This window comes from Oryctolagus cuniculus, chromosome 1, assembly GCF_051225735.1.
Source record: "Oryctolagus cuniculus isolate XC-2025 breed Fujian yellow rabbit chromosome 1, ASM5122573v1, whole genome shotgun sequence".
In the NCBI taxonomy this organism is placed as follows: domain Eukaryota; kingdom Metazoa; phylum Chordata; class Mammalia; order Lagomorpha; family Leporidae; genus Oryctolagus; species Oryctolagus cuniculus.
Genome location: NC_142867.1, coordinates 12,696,041 through 12,715,183, shown reverse-complemented (window position 1 = coordinate 12,715,183; position 19,143 = coordinate 12,696,041). Strand labels below are relative to the sequence as shown.

At 41.3% G+C, this 19,143-nt stretch overlaps 1 protein-coding gene across 1 annotated transcript; it reads left to right on the top strand.

Moving 5' to 3' along the window:
- Nucleotides 1-14,186: 14,186 nt before the first annotated feature.
- LOC100350145 (olfactory receptor 10V1-like) lies at nt 14,187-16,454 on the top strand. Its single transcript, XM_002709006.5, has one exon. It carries the CDS (start codon nt 14,216-14,218, stop codon nt 15,161-15,163), a length of 948 nt encoding a protein of 315 aa, XP_002709052.3. The 5' UTR covers nt 14,187-14,215; the 3' UTR covers nt 15,164-16,454.
- The last annotated feature ends 2,689 nt before the right edge of the window (nt 16,455-19,143 follow it).

The following is a 19,143-nucleotide window of genomic DNA, read 5'->3' as shown; positions in this document are numbered from 1 at the left end:
TGTGGGAGAGCAGATGCATAGAATAAGTCTTAATTCCAGTAACTTAGTCTAGTCCGAGTTGCTCCTCACACTCTGACTTTCGAATAAATAAATAAAAAAAGAAAAGGTGTTGGTTAATATTCCTACATCCACTGTCCGGGTACCTGGTTCAATGCTGAGCTTCAGCTCCTGAATATACTTCCTGGTGACTCAAGTACGTGTCTTCCTGCCACCTCTTTGGGATACCTGAGTTGAGTTCCTGACTCCTGGCTTTGACCTGGCCCAGTCCTTTCCTCCATGGGTGTTTGAGAAGTGAACCTACCTATGAATTTGCTCTCTCTCTTTGGCTGTGTCTCTTTGTCTCTCAAATAGAAAAAATCAAAAGGAAAGAGAATTAAACCTACATTACACCTGGAACCAACTGATACAATACTAGGAGACATCAGAGGAGGTCAAGTGAAAGGAAGCAAAACAACTGTGGTGGGGGAAGGGAGGGTGTTTGAGCTGTGCTGTGAGAGGTCCCCTGGTCTTAAAGTGTGCATGGAGAAGCAGAAGGAGCATTTTTGAGGAGGGAACTGGAATGCCACAAGAACAATGAATCTTCTCCTTGGGAATTTATTTTCTGATTTGGAAAATTTTAAAAATTGTATACTTTTTGAAATCCTATCACATTCCCTTAAGGCAAAACCTATGACCAGAATTCATATAAGAAACTACAATTTTGTCTTCTTTTGAAAGACATATACTTTGAAAGGAACATCTTTGGTTCTTTCCTAGACACTTGCTTCCTGTCATAAGTTCTACTTTACTATTCTACTAATTCATTATCTGTCAGACACCAGTCCTTTGAAAATTAGATGTTTAGGGGCTTAGCTTAGCTGTGCTGTGGCTTAGCGGGTAAAGCCACCGTCTGCGGTGCTGGCATCCCATTTGGGTGCCGGTTCATCTGTCAGATGAACTCCTTGATTTGTAGCGTGAGGAAGAGCTCAAGGATGCTGTAAAAAAAGCAGTTGAAAGATTCTTCCTTCTCGGACACATTGAATATTTCTGGATATTGCCAGTCAAACAGCTGTTCCTACTGCTTGAACTATATACAAATCTAGAAGTTAGGGGAAATGAGATACCGAAGTGTCAGAAATTGTTGCAAGATCTCTTTCTCTCCTGTTGTTCCTATGTGTCCAAGTTTTGTCTGTGAAGCCACAACTTCTCTCTTTTTCTCTAAGACCTGCCTCCTTGTGGGGCCTGCTGGAAGGGTCAACAGGTGAGGTTTAGACAGATAAGCATTTTGTTAATGGCAGCATCTGGTCTCAAATGATCTGCATCTACATTTTAAAAAAAATATTTATTTACTTGAAAGAGTTACACAGAGGGAGAAGGAGAGAAAGAGAGAGAGAGAGATGTCTTCCATCTGCTGGTTCACTCCCCATTTGGCTGCAACAGCTGGAGCTGAATGGATCTGAAGCCAGGCGCAAGGAGTTTCTTCCAGGTCTCCCAAGCAAGTGCAGGGCCCCAAGGACTTGGCCATCTTTTTCTTTTTCCAGAGATTTGTTTATTTATTTATTATTTTAAAGTCAGAGTTACACAGAGAGAGGAGAGGGAGAGAGAGAGACAGAGACAGAGACAGAGAGGTCTTCCATCTGCTTGTTCACTCCCTAGTTGGCTGCAACGGCTGGAGCTGTGCTGATCCAAAGCCAGGAGCCAAGGTCTTCTTCCGGGTCTCCCATGTGAGTGCAGAGGCCCAAGGACTTGGGCCATCTTTTACTGCTTTCCCAGGCCATACCAGAGAGCTGGATTAGACGTGGAACAGCTAGAACTAGAACCAGCGCCCTTATGGGATGATGGCACTGCAGGCGGCAGCTTTACCCACTTCGCCACAGCGCCGGCCCCCTGCATTTACTTTTGATTCCATTGCTCCCTGGAAACAAAAATCAATTTTTTTGCTTCTCCTAAAATTTGTTTATTTTGTTGAGTTGGCTGCTAGCTAAGATGACAAGAGTGCTAAGTTCTAGAGCACAAAGACCTCAGAATTCTTCAATGCTTCTGAAAGGGAGCTACCAGAAGAAATTGTATCATTTCGTCTTCTGGAACAGTATAGATCAACATTTCTTGAAGAGCTGGCTTACTATCAAATCCTTCCTTCCCTAGATGACCTGAAAAACATTTCATGGATAAAGGGGAGGCAAATTGACAATTCCACTTTCCTCTTGAAGACTCATAAGATCTGGGAAGTTCTAGAGTGCAGCCATATTTGTAGGGCCATGGCTTTCCGAAACATATGACCATGTGAACTCTTTCATTCTTTACATCTGTAATTTAACCCAGTGGAGACAATCTTCTGGAAACACTTTTAGGGAAATAGTTTTGTAAATGATCAATAGATAGCTTCAGGGAAGTGGTACCATAAATGCTCTTTGCCTTATAGTGGGGTTATATATGAATAAAGTCTTCATACAGTAAAAATATCATTAATCAAAAATGAATTTGGTATGCATAGCTTGCAGAATATTATAGCTTATCAACTCAGTATCTGAGGAGTATAGGTTGTTTGCCTTGGTGAACACCAGGCTGACTGGGTGTTGTGGCTTGCTGTCACCACCCAGTATTGTGAGAGAGTATTGTATCGCATACTTTCCTGTGTGCGAAATGATCAGAATTCAAAATTCAAAGTATGAAACTCACATCCAGCGTCCTATTGAATGGGGAAAAGTTAGAAACATTCACATTGAGATCTGGAACCCAACAAGGATGTCCACTCTCTCCATTTCTATTCAATATAGTCCTGGAGTCCTAGCCAGAGCCATTAGACAAGGAAAAGAAATCAAAGTGATTCAAATTGGGAAGGAGGAAGTCAAACTATCCTTATTTGCAGATAATATGATCTTATATACAGGGGATCCAAAAGACTCCACCAAGAGACTATTGAAACTCATAGAAGAGTTTGGCAAAGTAGCAGGAGATAAAATCAATACAAAAAAAAATTTGTATACAGAGAAAAACCAAGGCTGAAAATGAACTTCTAAGGTCAATCCCATTCACAATAGCTACAAAAAAAAAAAAAAAATCAGATACCTAGGGATAAGCTTAACCAAGGAAGTCAAAGCTCTCTACAATGAGAATTATAAAATACTAAAGAAATAAATAAAAGAAGACACACAAAAAAAGGAAAAAACTTCCATGTTCATGGATTGAAAGAATCAATATTATTAAAATATCCATCCTTCTGAGAGCAATTTACAGATTCAATGCAATACCAATTAAAATATCAGTCATTCTTCTCAGATCTAGAAAAAATGATGCTGAAATTAATTAGGAAACACAGGAGACCTTGAATAGCTAGAGCAATCTTATACCACATAAAAAAGCTTGAGGTATCACAATACCATATTTCAAGACATACTACAGGGCAATTATAATCAAAACAGCCTGGTACTGATACAAAAACAGATGGATAGACCAATGGAATAGAATAGAAATGCCAGAAACCAATCCAAACACCTAACCAACTAATATTTGACCAAGGAGCTACAATCTATCCCTGGAGCAAGGACAGCCTCTTCAACAAGTGGTGCTGTAAAAACTGGATTTCCACATGCAGAAGTATGAAGCAAGATCCCTATCTTTCACCTCACATAAAAATCCACTGAAAATGGATTAAAGACCTAAACCTATGACCTGGTACCATCAAATTATTAGAGAACATTGGGGAAACCCTGCAAGACATTGGCATAGGCAAAGACTTCTTTGAAAAGACCCCAGAGGCACAGGCAATCGAAACCAAAATTAACAAATGGGATTACATCAAATTGAGAAGCTTCTGTTCTGCAAAAGGAACAGTCAGGAAAGTGAAGAGGCAGCCGACAGAATGGGAGAAATTATTTGCAAGCTATGCAATGGATAAAGGATTAATAGCCAGAATATACAAAGAGATCAAGAAACTCCACAACAACAAAACAAACAACCCACTTAAGAGATGGGCCAAGGACTTAAACAGACATTTTTCAAAAGAGGAAATCCAAATGGCCAACTATCATACGAAAAAATGCTCAGGATCGTTAGCTGTCGGGAAAATGCAAATCAAAACCACAATGAGGTTTCACCTCACCCCAGTTAGAATGACTTTCATAAAGAAATCAACAAACAACAAATGATGGTGAGGATGTGGGGAAAAAGGTACTCTAATCCACTCTTGGTGGGAATGTAAACTGGTAAAACCACTATGGAAGAGAGTTTGGAGATACCTCAGAAATCCAAATATAGTTCTACCATATGACCCAGTCATCCCACTTCTTGGAATTTACTCAAGGAAATGAAATCAGCAAATAAAAGAAGTATCTGCACCCCCATGTTTATTGCAGCTCAATTCACAATAGCTAAAACATGGAATCAATCTGAATGTCCAACAACTGAAGACTGGATAAAGAAATTATGGGATATGTCCTCCATGGAATACTACACAATATTTTATACAAATGAAATCCAGTAATTTGCAACAAAGTGAATGATTCTAGAAAACATCATAGTTAGTGAAATAAGCCAGTCCCAAAGGGACAAATACTGTATGTTCTCCCTGATCTTCAAGAACTACCAGAGTACCTAAAAGGAAACCTGGAAAAGTGAAACTGACACTTTGAACACTTGAACAGCCCTTTTCATGACTGCTAAGGAACAGTTCTATTTTTCTCCTCTCCTCTCCTCTCCCCTCCCCTCCCTCCCCTCCCCTCCCCTCCCCTCCTCTTCTCTCCTAATACCATTGGTTGAGCTCTTTACCTAAAATAGAATTATTTATATGTGTTAAAGTCAATTGAAAAATATATCTTGCAAAAAACAAGAGTGAAAATAAGAGTGGGAGGAGGAAATTTGTAACTGTAAAGCTCTATAGTTCTGCACATATGCTTACAGACTTACTTCTAAGTGTGTAGTTTAAAAACTTCCTATGGGATCCCAAATCCCATTAAGCTGAGTGGTAAAAATGCCATCTCAGGTGTTAAAGTGACCAAATTAAGTATTAAAGTGATCATATAGATAGAACTAAGTGTTAAAGTGATTATATAAATAAAATCTAGTGTCTAGTAATAAGAATAGATGGGAATAAAAAGGAGAGAATGTTCCTACATGGGAAGCAGTTCACACAGCAGACTTATAGAATGATAATCGCTTTAAATAGGACTCTTACCTTAGAATTAGCCCTAAAGTCATTCTGGTCTGACTGAAAAGCCCATGAGAGCATTTCTGGCATGGAAAGCCAAAACACTGTGGCAAAAAAAATTTTCTACATGAAGGATCTCTGTGAATGAGACTCCAGTGGAAAGAAGGGGCCATCAAAGAATGATGTACTGTTCTCCTAAGGGAGGAGAGAACTTCCACTTTGCTTGTGGCCTTGTCCAAATGCTGATGGAGACTGTGGTCTCAAAAGGCTTCCATAGCCCAGGCAACTCATGGCAAGAGTCTTGGGTGATCACTGATGTCATACATAAGAGTGTTAATTGTTAAATTAATAGCAGGAGTCACTGTGAACTTACTCCCCTTGCAGGACCTCTGTCCTAAATGAGTATACTATGAGATTTAACTGTAAAGCTTGTTCTCAAACAGTTTTTTTATATTTAGTGTGTGCATGTGTGCAAATGGTTGAAATCTTTACCTGGTATAGAGTTGGTCTTCTATGTGTAAAGTTAATTAGAAATGAATCTTTTTTTTTTTTTTTTATTTTATTTTTTTTTAAAACTTTTATTTAATGAATATAAATTTCCAAAGTACGACTTATGGATTACAATGGCTTTCCCCCCATACCGTCCCTCCCACCCACAACCCTCCCCTTTCCCACTCCCCCTCCCCTTCCATTCACATCAAGATTCATTTTCGATTATCTTAATATACAGAAGATCAGCTTAGTATACATTAAGTATGGATTTCAACAGTTTGCTCCCACACAGAAACATAAAGTGAAAAATAATAGATGATTTTTTAAATGATGATGAAATCAGATCAGACCTATTGTCATGTTTAATCCCAGTGAGAGTCAAGTTGGGAATTGATAATTTCTTTTTTTTTTTTTTTTTTTTTTTACAGAGGATCAGTTTAGTATGCATTAAGTAAGGATTTCAACAGTTTGCACCCCCATAGAAACACAAAGTGAAATATATTGTTTGAGTACTCGTTATAGCATTAAATCTCAATGTACAGCACATTAAGGACAGAGATCCTACATGAGGAGTAAGTGCACAGTGACTCCTGTTGTTGACTTTACCAATTGACACTCCTGTCTATGGCATCAGTAATCTCCCTATGCTCCAGTCATGAGTTTCCAAGGCTATGGAAGCCCTCTGAGTTCTCCGATTCTTATCTTGTTTAGACAAGCTCATAGTCAAAGTGGAGGTTCTCTCCTCCCTTCAGAGAAAGGTACCTCCTTCTTTGATGGCCTGTTCTTTCCACTGGGATCTCACTCGCAGAGATCTTTTGCCAGAGTGTCTTGGCTTAGAAATGAATCTTAATGGAGAATGGGACTGGGAATGGGAGAGGGAGGAGGAAGGGGAGAGGGAGTAGGGGTGGGAGGGCAGGTATGGTGGGCAGAATCACTGCATTCCTAAATATGTACTCATGCAATTTATACTCATTAAATAAAAGATTTCTAAAGAATTAAAAAAGAAAAAGAAAATAAGAGTCATAAGGAGTACTTAGATAAAAAAATTCAAAGTATGGTTTTTACTGAATTCTTACTGCTTTTACATCATTATAATAAATTCATAAAATTGTGAGTTGTACCATCTTATGTTTGCAACCATCTGTAGGTAAAATAGTCTTATAGATCTGAATGAAATAAGTCTTTTGTAATATAAATCAGGCTGTAGATATAAACATATAAAAAGTTGAAACTTTTACTCAATCAATGAACATAAATCCTTTTAGGATTTATGACCCAGAAACTAAAAAGCTTGAAATAAGAATAGAAACAGTTCAGTAATTGAACGAATTTTTGACAGTGAAATTCACCTATCACCATGCTTGATCTTAGCTCTCTGTAAGGAAAACAAAGACCTTTGAAACACGTAACCTTGGCTGGAGCATCTCTATGCTTTCTGGAAAGGGGAGAAGTAGGTTTCAGTCAAGGCCTCTGTTAATCAGATTTGCTGGCTCTGCCATAAAGACACAGCACACTTACCTACTATGCCTACTGTGGCTTGTGGTTGCAATTGGGAAAACCAGGTTGAAAGGGTAGGGTTGGTGAGAAGTATTCAGCGAACCACTGTGGAATTTTGAGAGAGCATCCTGAAAAAAAATGCATTGATACTGAAATATCTTTGTGGCCTCCTTGGATACTGTATTGTCTTCCAAACTCCCTGGAGTCAAATTCTAGTTGAAGGACTAGAAGATGACCATGGGCTGGTGCCGCTTGTAAGGAGTCAGTAGATTTTTTCTCCCTACAGCTCTTGAAAACATATTTACGTTGCACCTATAGGGTAAAAGGCACATTAAATACAGCAAGTAGAAAGATGGAATGAATGATGTGTGTGTGTGTGTGTGTGTGTGAGCGAGCGAGAGAGAGAGAGAGAGAGAGAAAGAGAATGGAAATGGGAGGGGGTGAGAAATATAGAATTTAATGAAGAACCAAGAACAAGGTTAAAAGTAGTTTTGCAACAAGAATTCTTAAAATACTGTGAATAGTGCCTTTGGTGTCACCTAGAGACAATTATTGCTCTGGCTCTAATGGAAAGGATGAAGAGTCCAGATAAATTTTATTCCAACCCAAGTGTACAAGCTGCTATGCTGTGTTATACTCTGAAGCACTGGGCATGTAGCAAAATGACTAAACACAATCCATCTGAAAACTCACCCAAGGTCTTTTTGTAGCAGGTGGGACAGCAACTTGCAGTTTTTGCTCTAAATGATTTAAGTTGGTCTTTCTTGCATGGATACTTGACCAGTTACTGATACTTTCCTGAAATATGTTCCAGATAGCATATACGGAATTAGACTCTCAACTGGCTAGACATTGTTTATTCAGGCATTGCGTTATGGTTTTCTTTCAAGATTGCTTTGACAAATTCTTGAAAAATTCTCTCCATTTCTGTCTCTCTCCCTATCATACACTCTTATGCAATCCCTGAAAATGTTCTTTTCAATAACAGTTTCAAAGTTTGGGAGCTACTCATATTCAAAGTGAAATTTTTAGGTGATAAATTAATGAACATTTTAATGTTTTTTGTAATTGTTTAAAGTCGAATGATGATATATATATCATATATATATGACAGCATTTCAAAAGCTCATAGAAAATGCATTTATTAAGAAATTATGCATGATTTCATTTTTTTGCACCAAAGTAAATTTACTTTTAATTCAGTTTTCCTCATGAACCTGAAGTGTCCTTGTGTAACTAGCGCAATACAAATTGTTAGGTAACAAAAAATGAGTGGGTTGCATTCAATACCAGAAAAATGTTAGTAAATTATATCAAAAAAAGAGATAAAACATATATCATGAAAGTTTTCATGATTAGCTAAACTTTGGAAAAAGTTATCCTCTACATTTTATAATATTCTTTAAAAAAGGATCAATATCAGCAGTTGTAAGAACCATTTTTTTATAAATAATGTTGTAGGGTCTTTAATAACATATGGTTAATTAATAAAGAAATTTTCAATAATACAATCAATGCATATAGATAGCTACAATCAATGACTATGTGACAATTGCTATGAGCTTAGCAGCACATCAGGAGATGCTATGCAATGTGTAGTAGAATTAGTTATTTCCATTGAGGACCTGGTTTAGTAGGGGTGGAGCAAGAAGATCATAACAAACAAAGCAGAATGATAATGCTGTAGTTGCAGTGGGCACAAAGCCACCATGGGGCATGGAGCGTGGAGTGCTTTTCCCTCTTTAGAGGAGTGTAGGGGAAGGCAAGTCTGACAAAATACCACTTCATTTAATGGGGATACTTGCTGAGATTTGAAAGATCTTGAAAATTTGTCTAGGTACTACACAAAATTAACCTCTCATTTGATAAAGTGTCTATTTTGTTAAACGTGAAGAACAAAAAGTTAAGCAGTATTGAAATATAGCTAAGTGTAGTAGCAATTAAACTAGCTTAGAGTAATGTGTCCCCAAACAATTCCTGATTGTGTGTCAACATTGACCCACTGGGGATGGTCAAATTGTAGCCAAGTTGGTCTCTTGGGGTTTTATTGAATCAAAGAAGATGGGGGATTCCCCAGGAGTGAGATGAGGAAGAGTGAGAGTGGATAAAAAAACCAGGATTCTGACCTGCTTGTTCCAAAGTCCCACATTCTTCCCCTGTGAAGAGAAGGCAGAGAAGGATTAATGGTTCCTAAATGTATACTTGCTTCAGTGAAAAGTAGTTTCTTGGAGCTTGTGATCCATGTTTCCCAAGACATTCAGAAGAGAATTTCACCTTGGGCTTCACTCAGCCTCAGGTAAGGATGTGGCTGACAGCCTCTGTAGGCAGAAGACAAGGACAGTAAAGGGAAGATCAGGCTGATGAAGCTGCTGTGAGATACTAAAGCTAGGGAATGGACCAATGAATGCTTCTGATCTTGGAATTTCTTGACCTTTGAGGGGGCTTCCTTGTATGGAGTTCCAAATGAATTGGACTATTAGTTTAACCTCTGGGAGCTAATGTTCATGCCAATGACACTGATAAAATGCTAGTCCTCAAAACAGACATTCCAATACTGAGGATGTTTAAGGAAGGCTAAGTCTGTCCTTAGAAGTGTGACCAGTTTCCTAGGTGGCCTAAGCATAGTGAGAAAGAGTTGTCCACACTCCATTGTGGGAATATCACATATTGTGTTGGGAGACCCAGAAAACAGGCTACTATACTTAGTCCCCAGTTTAAACATATTTAAACATATGCCTCATTGATAGTAGATGCTCAATAAGTGCTTGTCAAATTAGTGAATGAATGAACAGCCTTTTTAATTGCACCCTGCGAGAGAGGAAAAAGAGGAGGAAAAGAATAAAAGCCTTATGGAAAAGGATGGGCATGTTTTGTGTTTGTTCACCAAATCTTTGAATGTAGGACTGTGGGGTAAAAGAAACCCATTAATGAGATTCCGACATTCTTCAGGGTAACTATTTCCTGGGATAGAAGATACCTGGGATATCTGAACCTTAATAAAGCAAGGAATTGTATAGCAGCAGTCAGAAATGCCCAAATAGTATCAGACTATGAAAATGAAGATTATCGGCCGGCACCGTGGCTCAATAGGCTAATCCTCCGCCTAGCGGCGCGGGTTCACCGGGTTCTAGTCCTGGTCAGGGCACTGGATTCTTTCCCGATTGCCCCTCTTCTAGTCCAGCTCGCTGCTGTGGCCCAGGAGTGCAGTGGAGGATGGCCCAAGTGCTTGGGCCCTACACCCACATGGGAGACTAGGAGAAGCACCTGGCTCCTGGCTTCAGATCAGCACGGTGCACTGGCCGTAGTGGCCATTAGAGGGTGAACCAATGGTAAAGGAAGACCTTTCTCTGTCTGTCTGTCTCTCTCTCTGTCCACTCTGCCTGTCAAAAAAAAAAAAAATGAAGATTATCTTTTCCACCTTGAAGGTATTGAATATGAGTCACTCGTTCTGTAAATCTCACTTAACGAATCTTTGGTGTTCTCATCAGTGGGTAATTCCTTGTACCAGGCATTGTTCTCAGTCCTGGGCATTAATGAGGGTAGAATTTAGTCCCTTCCTTCATGGAATTTAGAGTCCATAGAGGTGGTAGCAGAAGCAAATGAACATAGAAGTAAACACATCACTACAAGCGCGATGAGGTCTATGTTGGAGACAGTGGTTCTTTTTTAGTGCCTGGCTTTTCCCTGTAGATTCATAGAAACAAATATTTGGGGTAGAGGGTATTCTGGGCATCTTCCTACTCAGCTAGCAGAGAAGTGAGATGTGTATGCTCCTGATGTTGCTCCTAGAAGAGGAATTGAAAAGCCAAGGAACGATATACTCTTAGAAATGTCTCTAGGGAAAGTTGCCTGCCATGATGCCACCCATATTCTAATCCTCTTACCTGTACACGGCTATGCCAAACACCTCTGCACTACTGGATGATAAAGGAGGAAGCAGTAGCCAGAAAAGGGAAGAAAAAGTTTACTAGCGCTGTGGGCGGGGAGTCAGATATGCTGGACACAAAAACACAGCACATATTTGAGAAAAAACTGTAGATAAGCAGGAATACCAAGTTTGTGTTACTCTGTATGATGGAAAACAACACAGTCCTTGTATTGAGAAAGGTCATGACATATTTTGAGACATTAGCATGGCAAAAGTGAGCAAAAATATATTTTTTGATGACTCTGCTAGTTTGGTTTTAACTTAGAATGCAAAGTGCAAAGTGCTTTCTCACTGCTGTTGTGGTCTGTGAGTGTGGTGGGCTAAATGTGTATTCTTCCACCCAACCTCAATTTACATGTTGCAGCTGTAATTCCCCAAAGTAATGGCATTTGGCCAATGAGAGGTAATTTGGTTTGGGTAAGCTCCTGAGGGTGAATTTTTCCATCAGAAGAAGAGAAAAAGACACCATAACTTTCTCTCTTTTCCTTGTGAGGATATAATGAGGAGGCAACAATCGGCAGTTTTGGACAAGAGCCAAATCTGCAGCAACCTGAACTTGTGTGTCCCTGCCTCCAGAACTGTGAGCAATAAATGTGCCTTGTTTAAGTCCCCCAGGCTATGGAATTTTTAAACAGCATCCCAAACTGACCAAGACAAGAGCTTACTCATTGGAGCAAGGCCAAGTGTCAGGAGATATGGGTGGTGATGTTTGTGTGTGTGTGCATATATCTGGAATATGTTTTTTTGTTTACTATATAAAGTCTTTAAATTCATTCCTACTGATTATAGGCAATGGAAAGAAAATTTCATGAAGAAATTATACTAAAATGAACTAGATTTTTTTTTTTTTGCCTTATGCTTTCAAAAATCACTCATTAAATCACCTGCATGTTATTCCCTGTGAACAGGCAGGTATTGTTGGGATCATTTAAAAAGATGAGGGTAGAATTTAGGGATGTACAAGGGATGGCATGGAACTCAAGGACTAGCAATTGTGTTAAGCTCTTTTCATACTTGTGCCTGATGTGAGAAGATGCAGAAACAGTGTAACTGGAGTCCAGCAAAACCTGGAACCCTGGGAGCTGGGCTGCTCAACCAGAGTTGTGGGCCTAGAACCATGACAGTAGAGGGAGGAGGAAGTGGTGTGTGTGGGGGGGATAAAAATATGCTTCCTTTCTTTCTGGTGCTTTTCATTCTTCTCCCTCTGCCTCTGTTTTGCAACCAGAAGCTACCAGGTCAAAAAGCCTTTCTGGTGCTGTCTTTAACAATGAGTTGCTCACAGGGCAGAACAAACTAAGGGGTGGATCTAGGGGGCATCTGAAGGATAACTACCAACCCTTCTCCTTATGACTCACCAGGAGGAAGAGCAGTCTATACATGTGGCGGGAATAGACTTTCCAGAGTGGTAGGAGGAATGCATGGATAGAATAATATCGCAGAGACCATGGGTGAGGAATTGCAAACAAAGGGAATAGCCAAGAGCTTCAAAGGGAACGTAAATTGTGTTAGAATTATTTATTGCATTCAGCAGGTTGGAAGCCATTGATGACTTTCATTAGAGAGGTCTCAGGGAGTAAAGGGATATGATGGGCACCTGATTGAGTGTGCTGAGGAAAGAATAGAAAGTGGCTCTCACAGGAGATGTTAGAAGATGACAGAAGATTGAAGGAAGCTCCTTTTTAGCAAGAGAGCTTAAGTTGCTGTATTTGGGGGAGAGGGAATAGAAGCTGGAGAATGAGGAAATAAGTTATGGAGCAAGATTCCAGACGAAACATGAGGAGCTGAGACCATTAACTGCACAGCAGAACAGACTCGTCTACAGGGGCATATGGGAATGTGATTTGGATACACAGGTAGAGAGAGAATGGTATGTGTCCAGAGAATAGTGCTAAATGGCTTTTTTTTTTTTTTTGATAGGAAGAGTGGACAGTGAGAGAGAGAGACAGAGAGAAAGGTCTTCCTTTTTCTGTTGGTTCACCCCCCAATGGCCGCTGTAGCCTGCGCACCGTGCTGATCCGAAGCCAGGAGCCAGGTGCTTCTCCTGGTCTCCCATGCAGGTGCAGGCTTGGGCCATCCTCCTCTGCACTCCCGGGCCACAGCAGAGAGCTGGACAGGAAGAGGAGCAACTGGGAAAGAATTCAGCATCCCAACCAGGACTAGAACCTGGTGTGCCGGCGCCGCGGCACTGGCCGCTAAGTGGCTTTTAAGTAGCACCTATTACTTTCTTTTTCTGTGACATTTGAATCTGGATCATTTACTGTCAATGAAGGAAAAGGTACCAGAAGACAAGGTTTGAGGGACCAGGGAAATCTGTGCTTGTCTTGGTGAGGACTAGATGCAGGAGCTGACGCAGAGACCTGAGGACTCTTCTGAGTTTGATAATTCCACTTGGTTCCTGCTGCAAGAGATAAGGAAGTAGAGGGGTTTGTGATTTGGGCATGGCATACTTTGGTAGAAGATTACAATGCTGACTCAAAGATGTGTTTGTACACCAGTGTTCATGCTCTGTTAGTCACAATGCCAATTAGTGAAAACAATTCATCGTTCATGAAAAGATGAATATAAACAAAATGCAGCATCTTTATATATATATATATATGCATACATATGATGATTGTTCAGTGATAAAATTAATGCAATTTTGATGTATTTTACAACATGGACAAACCTTCAAAAATATTATGTTCAGTGAAATAAGACAGTAACAGAAGGACAGGTATGATTCCATTTATATGAGGTACCTAGGATAGGCAAATTGGTAATAACAAAGTGTAATAGAGGTGGTTAGGAGGTGGGAGGAATGCATAATGGGGAATTGTTATATCATGGTTCCTAGAGTTTTGTTGATGAAAGTAACAAATGTAGAGATGATTATAGTTCCACCACATTGAGAATGTAGTTAATGCCACTGAGTGAAATGTTAAAATGAAAGATAGTGTGCTGTGTATATTTAAACACAATAAAAATGTTTCCATGATGATGTTCTGGGTGACAGAACAGAAACTTAGTTATAGAAATGATTTGCTGAATTCAGACTGGAGGTAAAGATACTAAGGAGATGAAGGAAGGGTGAGGCCAGGAGTTGGATAACCGTGCAGCAGCAGCAGCAGCCTCTCTTCCTGCTGTTTGTCTGTCCTCAGGGGCAGCACCTGTGCCATCAGCAGGCCTCATGCATGGAACACACAGAGGACACCAACCACACTGGACCCATCCACTTCCACTTCCGCCCCTTCTCCAAACTTCCTGAGGTACAGCTGTTGATTTTTGTGGCCTTCCTGGCTATGTACCTGGTCAGCATCAGTGGCAATGTGTCCATTTTCCTCACCATCTGGGTCAGTCGTTGTCTCCACACCCCCATGTATTTCTTCCTGGCAAACCTGGCGGCGCTGGAGACCTTCTATTCTTCCACCATTGCCCCCCTGACTCTGGCCAGCATCCTGGCTGCAGAGAGCACCCTGGTCTCCCTGCCTGGCTGTGGAGCCCAGATGTTCTTCTTCATCTTCCTGGGCAGCGCTGACTGCATTCTGCTGGCTGTCATGGCCTATGACCGGTTTGTGGCCATCTGTCACCCTTTGCATTATAGCCTCATCATGAGCTGGAGGCTGTGTGTCCGGCTGGCTCTGGGGTCTCTGTTGCTGGGGTTCGTCTTGGCCATGCAGCTGACTGTGCTCATCTTCCAGCTCCCCTTCTGCAGCAGCAAGGAAATCAGCCTGTTCTACTGTGATGTCCTCCCTGTCATGAGACTGGCCTGTGCGGACACGCGGGTCCATGAGGCCACTCTGTTTGTGGTCAGCGTCATCGTCCTCACCGTCCCCTTCCTGCTCATCACTCTGTCCTACGTCTTCATCGTGGCTGCCATCCTGAAGATCCGCTCTGCAGAGGGGAGGCGCAAGGCCTTCTCCACTTGCTCCTCCCACCTGACTGTGGTCATTCTCCAGTATGGATGTGGAAGCCTCATCTACTTGTGCCCCAGTTCCAGCTACTCTCCTGAGAGGGGCCAGGTAGTGTCTGTGGTCTACACATTCATTACCCCATTGCTGAACCCTTTGGTCTACAGTGTGAGGAACAGAGAGCTTAAGGATGCTTTGAAGAGAGCAATGATGAAGTTCTTGCTGCTCTAAACTCAGTAATTTTGTGGACGCTCATCTACTACACTGCTGGGCAGAGACACATGGGCAGGCTGTTTCCAAGTTAAGGTGTGAGCTATCAGGTTATTGATTTTATACTGTTAGCCTTCTTGGTTGTATTAGTTTATTTTAATAGCAATGCAATATATAATTATATACATCGTTACAATAATAGGGATGCAGATAAAAACTGAACGAAGACATTATATTCATGTACAATTCAAGCTACATTGGTTTTAACTCCAGGCAGAGTGTCATAAATTTGCGATATTATTTGTATTATTAATTTAGTTCTTCAGCATCTGCAGTTTGCTGATAATCTTTACCCCATGTTGTATACGTGGTTGATTTGCCTTTAAATGCTTTCAACACATATTAGGCTTTTGATTTGAATTTTCTATATAAGCCTTCAGTGTTATAAACCTCCATCTGAGATTTGTGTCACACAAAATCATATAATTTTGTTTTGAAGAGAGACAGAGTTACACAAAGAGGTAAAACCAGAGAGAGAAAGAGAGAGAGAGGACTTCCATTCTGCTGGTTCACACCCAAAATGATTGCAATGGCCATAGCTAAACTGATCTGAAGCCAGGAGCCAGAAGCTTCTTCCGGGACCCCATGTGGGTGCAGGATCCCAAGGACTTGGGCCATCTTCTACTACTTTTTCAGGCCATAGCAGAGAGCTTGATCAGAAGAGAAGCAGCCAGGATTTAACCAGTGCCTATGGGATGTCGGCACTGCAGGCTGGGTTTTTTTTTTTTTTTTTGGTAAGATTTATTTATTAAAAAAAATAAAGATTTATTTATTTATTTGAAAGAGTTACACAGAGAGAGGAGAGGCAGAGAGAGAGAGAGACAGAGGTCTGCTGTCCAATGGTTCACTCCCCAGATGGCCGCAATGGCTGTAGCTGTGCTGATCCGAAACCAAGAGCCAGGAACTTCTTCTGGGTCTCCCACGTGGGTGCAGGGGCCCAAGGAGTTGGGCCTTCTTTTACTGCTTTCCCAGGCCATAGCAGAGAGCTGGATTGGAAGTGGAGCCGCCAGGACTAGAACTGGCACCCATATGGGATGCTGGTGCTTCAGGCCAGGGCATTAACCTGCTGTGCCACAGTGCTGGCCCCTAGGCTGGGGTTTTAACTCTCTGTGCCACAGCACTGGCCACAGTGTTGTGGGGAGCAACTGAGACTAGACTAAATTACTGGAACTAGGACTAATTCTATGCATCTGCTCTCCCACAATATGGCGCTGGGGAGGAGTAAACAACTCCTATGCAGCTGCCTCACCAGTTTGACTGATAAGCTGCAGGAGATGACCCTGCTCCTGATTGGAGGAGAGCAGCATGCTCAGCATGTGGGCAGCAGAGCATGGATTGGTGGAAGAGGACTATAAAGGAGGAGAGAGACAATGTGCACCAGGAACACCTGAGGAACATCTGAGCAGCCTCTGAGAGAGCCAGCTGGCGGTATGCCGCTCCTCCGTGGAAGCAGGGAAAGCAGCAGGGGTGCTGCCCCTCCGTGGAGGTCGGGGGGCCGGCAGCTAACCCGGGACGGTGTCGTTCCTCTGCCGAGTGCAGGAATGGCAGCTAACCCGGGAAGAGCAGGGCAAAAAGAACAGCTCAGAGTCTGGTGTCGTTCCTCCGCAAACGGGGGAGCGACACAGTGTCATATTTTTGATGTGTATTTTCTTTTAGTTCATGCCAAAATATTTTCCAATTTTCTTTATGGTTTCTTCTTTGGTCCATTGGTGATTCAGCAGTATGTTGGTTAATTTTCTTTCTTTCTTTCTTTCTTTCTTTCTTTCTTTCTTTCTTTCTTTCTTTCTTTCTTTCTTTCTTTCTTTCTTTCTTTCTTTCTTTCTTTCTTTCTTTCTTTCTTTTTGACAGGCAGAGTGGACAGTGAGAGAGAGAGACAGAGAGAAGGTCTTCCTTTGCTGTTGGTTCACCCTCCAATGGCCGCCGCGGCCAGCGTGCTGTGGTCGGCGCGCTGTGGTCGGCGCACCGCGCTGATCCGATGGCAGGAGCCAGGTGCTTCTCCTGGTCTCCCATGTGGTGCAGGGCCCAAGCACTTGGGCCATCCTCCACTGCACTCCTGGGCCACAGCAGAGAGCTGGCCTGGAAGAGGGGCAACCGGGACAGAATCCGGCGCCCCAACCTGGACTAGAACCCTGTGTGCTGGCGCCGCAAGGCGGAGGATTAGCATAGTGAGCCATGGTGCCGGCCACGTTGGTTAATTTTCAAATCCTTAAGAGTTTGGTCATGTTTTTTGTTGTCTCTGTTTGCTAAATTCCTTCCATTGTAGTCTGAGAACATACCTAGTATTATTTTTATTTTCATTTAAACAATTTTTTATTTTTCATTGACAGTAATTATTCATAATTATGAGGTAGAATCTGACATTTCGATACATGTATACAGTGTTTAATGATCATTTCATGGTAGTTGGTAGTTTGTTACTGGCAACATTTATCATTTCTTTGTTGCAAGCATTTGAAATTTGAAATCCTCTCTACTAGTTACGATGAAATATTAATTTAACTATTGTGACAGATTGTATTAGTTTTGAAAAGTCATTGTCCTTTTCTCAGTCTCATATTTTTCATGTCCATAATGAGGATAAAAATATATACTGTATCTAAATTCTGAAGTCATTATGAGGATCAAAATATACAGCAAGTGAAAATACTTCAGAATTTTAAAATGGGATTTGGCAATGAATGTAGTTATTAATAATCCTCAACATTATATGCAATGTGTGTGTTCTACTTTGAATTTATGTCTATGTGTAGTTTTCAGGCCCTCAGTAGGCCAAAACATTGCCCATCTGTGCAGGGGCAAAGCCAGGAATGAGATACAAATCAAACTAGGATCATCCTAACTGCTTTCTCAAGGTTACATTGTGTAAATGCTGGGCTTGTGTCTTTCTTTTTATTTCTTTTCCTCCAGAAACTTATATTTAAGGAATACAAACTTCATGCATTTCATAAGTACAACTTTAGGAACACAGTGATTCTTCCCACCGTACCTGCCATCCCACCCACACTCCCACCCCTCTTCTTCCTCCCTCTCCTATTCACATTCTTATTTTTTACTGTCTTTCTGTATTATTTATCTTTCACCCTAATTTCACTTCCAGGGAAAGATGCTAGGGAAAGTGCTGGAGTTTGAAGTTTTGGTAAGGGGCTGGCGCTGTGGTGTAGTAGGCTAAGCCTCTATGTTCAGTGCTAGCATTTCATATGGGCGCCAGTTCATGTCCTGGCTGCTTCTCTTCTGATTTAGCTCTCTGCTATCATCTGGGAAAGCAGTGGAAGATGGACCAAGTGCTTGGGCCCCTGCAATCCACATGGGAGACCCAGAAGAAGAGCCCTTGGCTCCTGGCTTCAGATTGGTCCAGCTCTGGCCATTGCAGATATTTGGGGAGTGAACCAGCAGATGGAAGACTGTTCTGTCTCCTCCCCTCTCTGTCTGTAACTCTACCTCTCAAATAAATAAATAAATAAAATCTTTACAAATAAAAAGCTTTGGTAGCTTCTCTTTCCTTATCTTTATACCAGAGGTAACAGTTTCTGCATCAATCTGTGACTCCCCACCAGTTTGCCTCTAAGATACTGACCTCACATTCATTCATTCGTCCTCCCTTTTTATTATTCCTCTCCTTATGGCTCCCTTCTCGTTCTCCTCCTCCTCCTCAAATGCTGGTACACATATCACATATGTTTCTTTTCTCTGTCCCTATGCATATATGTGTAACAGGAAAATTTTTCATTGCCAATTCAGTTTTCCTGTAGAGAAGAGGTAGAATATTGGTGCAAATGTGGGTTGAGTGAAAGCAAAGGTAATCATTTTTGGCAAGCATTTTAAAATGCTTTCTTTTTGTATGAAAAGGGAGAGAGAGAGAGAGAGAGAGCGAGCGCGCGAGAGCAAAAGATATCTTCTTGCCTAGTTCACTCTCCAAATGCCCACAACAGTCATGGCTGGGC

Excerpts from the sequence above, each read along its gene's own strand:
- LOC100350145 (XM_002709006.5), top strand. The coding sequence starts at position 14,216 with ATGGAACACACAGAGGACACCAACCACACTGGACCCATCCACTTCCAC.